Consider the following 10,243-nt stretch of genomic DNA (forward strand, 5'->3'; position numbering starts at 1 on the left):
TGGACATCATTACTATTATACTCACCAAGCTTTCAAATATGAAAAGTATGTCGGACATACAAAGATTCAGGAATTCATCACAGACTCTTATGGCCAGCGCTTCCACATAGACAACTTATAATCAGTGTTTCGGTTCACATCTGACCTGTTGTTTAGCTGTGCATAAATGATACCTTCCATGAGTAACTAAAATGCACACAACAATAAATATTATTTTCCAGCATAAATCAGTGTTTAAGTACCCAAACCTGCAATTGCACATTATTCCAAAACTGACATTTCAAAAAAGGTGCTCTACTTTGTCTGCGAAGCTTTTGAGAAAGCTTTGTCTACCTTTCTTTAACGTGTTACAGGCTGTTTTGGGTTCACATCTGACCCGCTGTTCAACAATTTGAATGCACACAAGAAATTGAAAGTTTACACACAGAGAAATACCACTACTGAATGAAACAACACAGCTGTATAGAAGAAGTGTATCAATCTCACTTTTGGTATTATGTCAAGAAAAAGGAACTGCCTGTTTAGAAACTATTTAAAACCAAATGCTAGATCATGCACTTTTTATGAGTCTTCTCCTAGTCATCCCTCCTTTTTGCAAACATTGTTATGGATAAAATGATGCCCAGTGCTAACAATGTATTGTGTGCACACTGTGGGAAACACAGCACATCTCAGCCCGTGGTTTTTATTTCTCATCTTCCCCTCCCACTGAACTTCTGCATTCCTCACCAGTCATAGATATTCACTTCAAGTGTCCCACCCATGTCAGATTCATATTAATTTATTTTATTACACTTTACTACCACTTTTATGCTATTAACTTATGTGCATGGCTCTACTTTCTATTCATGCATCTTTTCTACTAGAGCCATCTTCTGTATACATTAAAAAAAAACAAACCTTTGGTGCATCCAGATGTTCTCCTTTTGTTTCTGCTTTGCTCTACATTTCAGATCAGCTGAACAAAAGCTACAAATAATAGCTTTTACCTGCAGCTGAATGTTGACTTTTTGGTTTTGTCTCACACAATAAAAACAAAATGCAAATCTGTGATAACACGTGGGCTTCAAAATGATGCACAGAAGGTGCTTAATTAACAAATAAACACAAAGATCGTGACCTTGAACAAATTAGAAGAAAAGGTGAATAAACAGGCAGAAATTAAGAGCACACATAATATTAAACCTGTCGTGTTGATGTGTGTATATAACAGGGGGGAAAAGCAGTATTGTTGAGAGAGAGAGAAAAAACAGCCACTGCATTAAAGCCACAACTTTTATTCAGTAGTGAACCTCGTGAGATACACCATTTGAGCAACAAAGTTCTCTATTGGTCATCTTGGTAAGTTGATAATTGGCTGGTCCTCATACCTGTGTAGTTTATTTCTAAGAACCAGGATTTCAGTCAGCTTCGATAAAAAATAAAACTGCAACATGTCTCCAATAAACTTTCTGTACTTTTATAATTTTTAGATGCATTCATATAGAAAAAGGACTTTAAAAAAAAGCTAGAAAATCTTTTAAAGAAACTGACAATAAACTAAAGCTCATCAAATGCACCAAGATACAAATAGGCATATAAAACTCAAGCTGAAGGCACAAAGAGGCTTCAACCACGACTAAATACTGTACAATCCCAATAATGACTGACATATTTACCTACATTGTAGTCTAATAAAGTATAAATTATTACATACAAATCATATCTTTTATATATACTGCACATAGATGATAGAAGAGAAAAGTTATTTTGTCTTTGCCAACAAGTGCTAACCTGTGGTATTAACCCTCTGGGTTTGTTTTTGTTTCAGACTGAAGTTGTTCTTCAACCACACTGGCATAGTAGATTTTAACTCCAAACTTGCAGTTCTGTACAGCTCACAGTTCAAAGTGTGACCCTAATACTGCAACTGCACTGCAAACCAAAGGATATAATGTAACATGAGGCACTGAAGACTCAACAAATGTCATCGACAAAGAGTCACCACAGTGGGTTAATGACTACATCTTCCTGTTTATTCCTTACACAGTGAATAGGTAGCTTGGAAATGCATTCAAATGTACTACTTGCTTTAAAATATTCATTTTTATTATGACAAACAGTAAGCAGTGTTCTTTGAAACATTACAGGCAGTAGGTAGCTGGTTAAAAAGCCATAAAAAGGCAAATTCCTAATAGGTTTATGAAAAGGGTCTACACACTTATGTGCTGTCGAAAGGGAATAGAACCCTGTTGTCGTTATCTGCTTTGTGCATCTTCATTGGAGCCATAAAACATGCTATGCTGCTCTTGTTGCTTGAGGTAAAGTCTGAAAATCAGGAAATACATGTTTCAAACCAAGCACGTTTACACTTAAAAGAAACAGATTAGAATTAAACAGACACAATTAACAACTCTCTAACCCTGCTAAGTTGATAAACTCTAAAGTGTAAAAGAGCAGTAAATGCTCTCACTGGCCTTTAAACCTTAAACCAGCTATTATAGCTTTATACAGAGGACAGCGAGAAAGGAATGCGCTTTGGCTGTTGTCAGAAAACCTTGATCGCTTCTATGGTTTCTGAATTATAGTCATTAGCTTTGACTCCACCTGTCCACATGCTTGCAGCATTCAGTCACCAAAACCCCCCCAAAAGTCCTGAAAATATTACATGTGTTCTAAAGATGCCTGAGGGAGTTTTACTAAGGCTGCCACTGTATGAAGTCAAAGAGAAATTGCTTAAAAAATGGCTTACAGAAATATAATCTCTAAACATGAAAAAAAAAAACACATTGTAGTAGGTTTTTTTTTTTCAAATATTTTTTTACAAACAACAAAGCACATCTATATTTGGTCAGTTCTGCAAGTGCCTGTGTGAAAACAACAAATGTTTGTACCTGCAAAGTAACAAAATCTCTCAATGCAATACTGGGCAGCATATAAAAATGTTCATTCACGTAACACCCCTCCCCCCTCCCACCCCTCCGCACAAAAACCAAAACAAATCAAAGAAAGCATATAGGAAGTAAAAAGCAACGCAGACAGCTTTTAACACAGAAAAAACAAAACAAAAACACAATCTGACCTCAGAGGAAAGAAAAAAAAAAAAGTGTCAACCTTTTAAGGTCCATCTTAATACTATTCTTATACAGAATATAGTACCAGGCTGAACTGGGCTGGTTCAGCTGTACATCCATCAAAAGGAACAATCAATTTCTGGGTCACACAGAATCAGCTCTGGTCCATCGTAGTTAATCTTAGGTCTAAAGGCACAGCGTCACAGATCGTTTCACACTGACGACTCGCCAACACTACAATGATCCACTTCAGGATTTCATTCTTAAAACTTTGGATGGGTATTTACTCCTTCCTTAGCATGGGATGACAAGAAAGCATTTTAACAGTCTGACTTTATTTTTTTTATGACCCCTTCGTCACAAACACTGAACATTAAGTAGAAAGATAAAGTGGCAGCGGATGAAGTTGGGAATGGTGAAGAAAAAAAAAAAAGACAAAGAACAAAGAAGCAGCACTGGAGAGGAGCAGAGGTGTCTACTTCAAACTTCATCAAGAAGAATCATCTTCAGCTGGTTATAGATCCATTTGAGTCCTAATGGGCAGGAGCCAAAATCCACCCTGCTTTGTTCTTATTAGTCAGTTCAGGCGTAGAACTCCTTGGTGGGTGCTTTGTGATATGCAGTTGCAGAAAGTTTGTTATCTCCCAGGTCGTAGCTACCTTCATCCTTCTTCTTCATGCGGTAGGCAAGCAGAGATAGGAGGGAAACAGCACAGAGGAATCCAATGACTCCGCACACTATCACAGCTGGAGACGGAAAAAAGAAATACAAAATTATTTTTAAAAAATAACATTTTTATCACAGTTATCTATACTTGTTAACATTTGAGATTCTTCAACAGAAGTCTAAATTTTCTTGAAAACTCACTACTGTAATTTTGTAATGAACTGGTAAGACAGTAGAAACCTAGTCCTTACCTGCTAGCACCTCTTTTCTCTCCAGCAGGTTCTCAGAGGATACCTCCATAGAGTTTTCACCAAATAATCCTTCTCGATCAGCTTTGGTAAGAGTTTCATCAGACTTTTTGATAGGCCCTTCATATTGGGTATTTAACACATCCAGGCGTCTCTCCTTGCCAGAATTGATTACACCATCAGCTCTAGTACTGCCACTGGGAGGCACATTGGTGGTGCTGGTATCCTTTGCAAACCAGTCAGCTGTTGGGCCAACACCAAGCCCCTATAAGGATATTAGCACCATTTTTTTTTTAAAAAGCTGAGACATTATGTGGCTTTAAATACTTTCCATTTACCACTATTCACACCTTAAAGCGGTAGTAAATAAATCACAGTTAGTTTCTCTGCTCCAAAATTAATCAACCTTAACATTTACTCTCACTATCACCAATTGAAATGAAAAGAATAAATATCCTTGTGTGTGCGATGCATCATCCTGAAGATGGACATAAGTCATACTTCATGAATCAAAAGGAACAGTCATACTTTACCTTGTCTCCATCAGGGAAAATGTCAGTGTCCTTCGCTGTAGTTGCTGGATTGTGGCTGCGCGCCACTGTGGTTGGTGGGTTGTGCGGAGAGTGTACTGTAGGCTGTGGTTGAGGCTGCTCTGTTTTGCTGGAGGGGCTAGGCAACGTCAGGACCATATCCCCTGCATCTGAATGGTAACGGGAAACTGAGAAATCATCAAAACAAAACACTTCAGAGGAGGCCTCTTTTCATTATTATAGAATAGTTTTGGTTTTTTTAATCTATTGGATTAACTGAAGGAATAGGACAGTTTTTCTTGGATAACGAGTTGACATCTGAGGTTACTTGGTTCTACAGCAGAGTCTGCCACAAATGTGGAAACAGTTCCTACTGCAAGTTTTATAACTTACTGAAATTCACCTGAACGTAATGCAGTTTTAGATCACGCTGAATGTGCCACGACATCACTCACTACAGTTTACGCAGGTGAGTCATTCAAAGTCTGTGAGTTTCCAATAAAATGTCACCTGGTTCCACTGTATCACCTCAGGACAAACATCTGGTACATTGTAAGTGCTTCTGTGTCTGAACATACAAGCACTTGTGGCTTACTTCTGTATTACTCACAAGCCTGCATGCATGATCGAGTGGAGTTAAATAATGTCTAATAATCCGTGATGAAGTTTCTATTTAATAAGCAATACAGGGAAAATATACATATAGATATATTATACATATACACACATATATGCATACATATCCTTACCATAGTCCCCAGATCCAGAGCCTGACCCACCATCATCATCATCTTCATCGTCTATAGGTAGGTCACCAGATGTTCGGCCCTCTATGTATAAGTCATCATTTGGGCTAAATGACTGGGAGAAGACAAAGAGCTGCCAAAAAGAGGGGGGGTGGGATAAAAACATGCAATTTTATTTAAGTAGGAGAGAAACGCACACATAGATTCACACAGGCAGAATTCCTTTCACTAATTGACAACATGTGGATATCGCTACAGTTCTGGAGTAAGACAATACCTCTCACAACCAATGATGTATGCTGGCCAAATATGCAGCAGTGCATGCTGCTGTCTGAGAGTATTACATCCATACTATAGTATGTGCAGTAGATAAAGGCTGTTTTCTTGATCATTTCACGTGCTGTGGCAGTAATTTGTGATACTTTGCAGAACCACACAGCAGAGAACTAAGTGTGTTTGAAAGGAGGAGGGACGAGATAAAGCAGCTTCAAAGACAACACAGAGAGCAGGCAAGAAGACGCACACATGGAAAGGGCTGCTTCACATATTAGATTGCACCTCGTGAAATCCTTCCGCCAACCCGAATGCTACACAGAGGAGTGTGATGAAAACCAAAGACCTTCTTTTCCCTTTCATCTAAGGCCTAGGCAGACAGAAGGTAATGAGACGAGTGGCTCAAACACAACCGGAGATCACATGAATCAAAGAAAGACACTAACTGGGCTGAAATCCATAAAAAGCCAAACAAAAAGAAGCTCAAACATATGCTGGTGTTAAGAGAGGGAGAGACACTCACACACAGAGACATGGATGAATATGGCCCATTGAGACCTGAAATATGTCTGGTATGTATACTATGCTTCCACTAACACAGGTGCTGAGAGAGGGTGAAAATAGGGAGAAAGGAAAGGAAGCACGGTTTAGTGTACTTCTCATAAGATAACTGCTCCAGAAAAAGGTTTTACTCCAATAAAAATTCACAAAATATGTTGTCAAAGCAACAGTTCTTTTCAAGTTAACACCATTTTTCTTTTGCTAACAAACCTTTTTATCAGTATGCAATAATGCAAACAGCCCACAGAAGGGATACAGACATAAAATCTGTCTATCTGATCTGCAACTGTACACCTAACATTTAAGGTCATTCTGCAACATGTCACCAAGATGTAAACCCAAGGGTGACTGAAATAGCAGAAGAGGTGCTGGCATTCTCACTGACTTCAGCCAGAGATTAGAAAAGCAAAAGCTGTGACTGTCTGTGTCACATACACAATGGGAAATATACTCTATGCATAGCTTGAGAATTATCAGGTTATAAGGCTATAATCAGACATCAGCAAACTTATGGTAGATCTATGCAAAATCTGTCCAACTATTTTAAAAGACCTCTAAAGACGTATCTTTTTTAACTGCTAACAGTCAAGTCTGAGGTCCATCACGGATTGGAGAAGTTCCTTTATATAGCTGTTTTAATGATTGTTAGAGTTTAGTTCTGCTTTTATTCTTATTTTCTGACTTCTTTTTAATCATTATGTTTACTATGCTGTTTATGTGAGTTCTGTGTATTGTAACTGGCTTCTTGGAGACCTGGATTGCAGATGAGTGTGCCTGTAAAGCACTCTGGGTCAACGTCGGTTGTATTAAAATTAGCTACATAAATAAAATTGAGCTGATAGTCATACAAAAAAATATTAGATCAAAGTATTTTATTGTGTTTCACTGGCATTTATTTCACCAGACCAAATCCAGATGTTAACCGCACGATTAGCTGAGTCAACACATATAACATATTATCTCTTTTAACTGATGAATCAAATATTTTTAATTTAGAATTGATTTCACTAAATGCCATTAAAACTTTGACCTCCAACCTACTGGCAGTTTGTTTTCTGCTGACTCTGAATCAGTTCTCCTTGACAGATACAAGTTTTACACTGGAGTTTACTGGAAGATGTGATTTAGAATTTATACACATCTGGAAAGCATACGTATGCACGCAGGATTTACACACACACTCTGTATATAACAGTCTGATATCCTGGTGCTTTGTCACAATGAAGACAGTTTACCGGAAACAGCTGTATCACTACACAGACATACGAGAGAAGACTGAGTGTTGGTGGAGGGCAACATTAAAGCTGACAATCATCAAACTCTTATTTTTCTATATATCCCCAGTGAGCTGCAAAGTAATGAGAGAATGTTCAGATCGAGAGTGAGTTTAGATAACAACGAAAAGCACACAACAGATCTGTCATCACTTGGATAGCAGCAGCAGCAGCAGCAGAGTGCTGTGTTGAAGGTGGTGTATGTTTGACTAAGGCATAAAATGAATTATCCACAGACATTAAGCAGCTGTAGACAAAATTATCAGATGCCAAGAGAAAATGAATATTCCTGTTACAACTTTAGTGATCTGACAGAGTTTGGTACTGCAGTCTTTAGTGATGCCAACAGGCAAAATGTGACACAATATCTACTTCTGTCTTACATGTGATTGTTATGTCCTTAATTCAGATTACAGTAATTTGAAACTGCTGACCCCAGACTACAGGTCCCAGTCCACTTCATGTACGCAAAGAGCTAATATAGCTTTGTCCACTAGTTGTGTGGTGGTCAAAGAACAGTCAAGATAATCAGCGATATGTGATTAAAAACCAAAAATATATATTGAAAAAAAATAAAATAAAATAAAAACTCTCCGAGGGCATGCTAACACTGAAAGTCAAACAAACTGCTACAGCAACTCATCAAAAGAAAAACCTCTTGCAGCTAATCGCATGTGTACAGACTGCCCTTGACACACAGAACAATGTTGTGACTAATGCTGATTAACTGTGAACACATATCTTCCGGCCCACCAGGCTTTTTAGTTCTCCACAGCAGCAAGTGTCAAACTACATAGTTTATATTCATGTTCTTTTGTTTCTAAACAGTTTTTTTCTTCCTCACATGTAGGCGTTTCAGTGGAGTGCTTTTGAAGCGCTACGAAAATCGTCATTAATAGCACCGTGAGGAGGTGTTACACTTTTCCTCTTGCTCTTAGCAGTTGGATGAAAAACTGCTCATATCCCACGCAGTTGCGTGCTTGCCTGGACTAGCCCAGTGGAACTCGCTGTTAATCATCCATCCAGAAAAATGACACAGCTACCAGATCACAAACTGTCAAAGGAAGAAAGCCTGTTTCAACATTCATCCTTTGGATTGGAGCAACATCACTGACTGACTAACCAGTAATTCTACAGCCACACTTGGGGACACAGATAGTTTGGATGTATGATGTAGCCCATCACACCCAGCAATTTAAGACTGGAGTCTGTGTATTAGTGGTATGACATGAAGACGAATCAAAGCATCTGTGGATCAAAGTATGAGATGACACAAATTAAAGTTAAGCAGAAAAAAGGTTTGTTTGTTTTTTGAGTGGCCACACCTGTTTATAAGCTATTATATTCAGAGATTACAACCTGTGGGGCCTTAAAGCAGGACAGGAATGCCAAGCTGTATTCATTTTCACCATATCCACAACTCCCTGAGTCCTACTAAGGGATTGTATGCCTCTTTCCTCTGCTACAAATATACACCAGAAGCAGTATCGTGTTTCAGTTCCCTCTCCTTTCACAATATACAGTCCATAAATCTTAAACAAACTGCATTTCTGCAGAGGTGGTGAGGCTCCCTGGCTCTCATTAGAGATTTCTTACAGTCAATAAATCACCAGCCTGGATATTTGTCATACTTTGTGACGATGAGCAAAGCTCTGCTTCAGCCTGTCATCCCCAGGTGTTTTCCAGCTATAAAGCAGCCGCACATAGAGAAACAATGGAAGGGGTAAAGGAGGAGGATTTTGAAATACTCTGGGTTTTTTTTTATTAAACAACCTTGGTTAAATATTAATCATTTCCTGGTTTAGAATTTGAATTTGCAAAGTATAACATTATAAAAACGTGTGGGTGAGAAATTCAGGCCAGGCCTGGTTTAAATGTCAAAGCTGTGAGCTAAACGGTGAACAGACTTTGGCCCTGTGTGAACTTGACACCAACTGGACGCTTGGCCTCGGTTTGAAAAGGCTGCTGAGGTCAAAAATCACCCAGCCTATAGAGCCGTAGGTAACATATATTTATGTTTTAAAAAGACAAATTCGTGCTGTTCACTGTAAAGGTACATTTAACGTAAATACATAATAATAATAATAAACACAGAGAAAAAAACTGAGGATATAACATTAAGAGTAATATATTTATTTTATGTGTGAACTCTATGGGGTAGAACTCAAACAGTCAACATGAACATAACAAACGTTACCGAGGGCTGTCGTTTTCAAAAATATCTTAACGTTTTAGCCTTCTCGGTTATTTTACATATTAAAGATAATTAATATGTATTTTTCCACTAATACGTCAACTGGAACATTTTTTAATTAAAAAACATTTAAGAAAAACCACTTACTTTTCCACTGATTGACCCAGTTGCCAGCCCGACGAGGAACAACCACCACAGATTCCCCATTTTAACTTCCAAAACAATTTAAAAAACACGCTAGTTGAAAACGAGAAAATATATGTAGGTATAGTTCAATCGTTCAACTCGCTCTTCGGTGTTCAATACTACGGATAATTTGTTGTAGCGCTTTCGCTGCCGCTGTCGAGTCACTTCGTTAAATCTCAGTAAAGTTCCCGAGTGTCTCCTGGACTCGTAGTGAGAAGGACTTCGGCTGAAAAAGTTGTTTAGCCTGGTCGTGAAGCGTGGCTCTCTGCGGTGACGTCAGCACGCCGGTCCTTGACGACGGTAGTAGAGACGCACACGCGAGCCGGAACCGTTGACAAGGTGACGACATTAGCTCAACTGCCTTACACCGAGGTTAATAATAGGCTGAACGAGCGCCTTTTTCTTATTTACATTTTTAGTGTTGATATACGCTTCTAAAACCCAGCAATTCATTTTGCCCTTTTTTGGAGGACTTGAGTCTGAGGCAAAGGCCATTTATCTCTATGTAATTT

General features: G+C 38.5%; 1 protein-coding gene across 2 annotated transcripts; it reads right to left on the bottom strand.

Annotated features, from left to right (window-relative positions):
- Positions 1-1,993: 1,993 nt before the first annotated feature.
- On the bottom strand, positions 1,994-10,015 carry LOC100699683 (syndecan-2). 2 transcript variants are annotated; one of them, XM_003452119.5, is made up of 5 exons: positions 9,693-10,015; positions 5,247-5,376; positions 4,501-4,667; positions 3,971-4,232; positions 1,994-3,799 (listed from the first exon to the last, which is right to left on the bottom strand). In XM_003452119.5, exons 1-5 carry the CDS (start codon positions 9,750-9,752, stop codon positions 3,636-3,638), a joined length of 783 nt encoding a protein of 260 aa, XP_003452167.1. In that variant the 5' UTR covers positions 9,753-10,015; the 3' UTR covers positions 1,994-3,635. The 2 variants fall into 2 exon arrangements, with proteins under 2 accessions (XP_003452167.1, XP_005456796.1); XM_005456739.4 differs by having other exon boundaries at positions 4,501-4,685; positions 9,693-10,013.
- Positions 10,016-10,243: the final 228 nt, after the last annotated feature.

Source organism: Oreochromis niloticus, linkage group LG11 (assembly GCF_001858045.2).
Source record: "Oreochromis niloticus isolate F11D_XX linkage group LG11, O_niloticus_UMD_NMBU, whole genome shotgun sequence".
Lineage (NCBI taxonomy): Eukaryota > Metazoa > Chordata > Actinopteri > Cichliformes > Cichlidae > Oreochromis > Oreochromis niloticus.

Coding starts and splice junctions, on each gene's coding strand:
- LOC100699683 (XM_005456739.4), bottom strand. CDS start 9,752: ATGGGGAATCTGTGGTGGTTGTTCCTCGTCGGGCTGGCAACTGGGTCA. Junction 4,686..5,246: donor CTCTGGATCTGGGGACTATG/GTAAGGATATGT, acceptor ATGATTTCTCAG/TTTCCCGTTACCATTCAGAT. Junction 4,233..4,500: donor TTTTCCCTGATGGAGACAAG/GTAAAGTATGAC, acceptor ATATCCTTATAG/GGGCTTGGTGTTGGCCCAAC.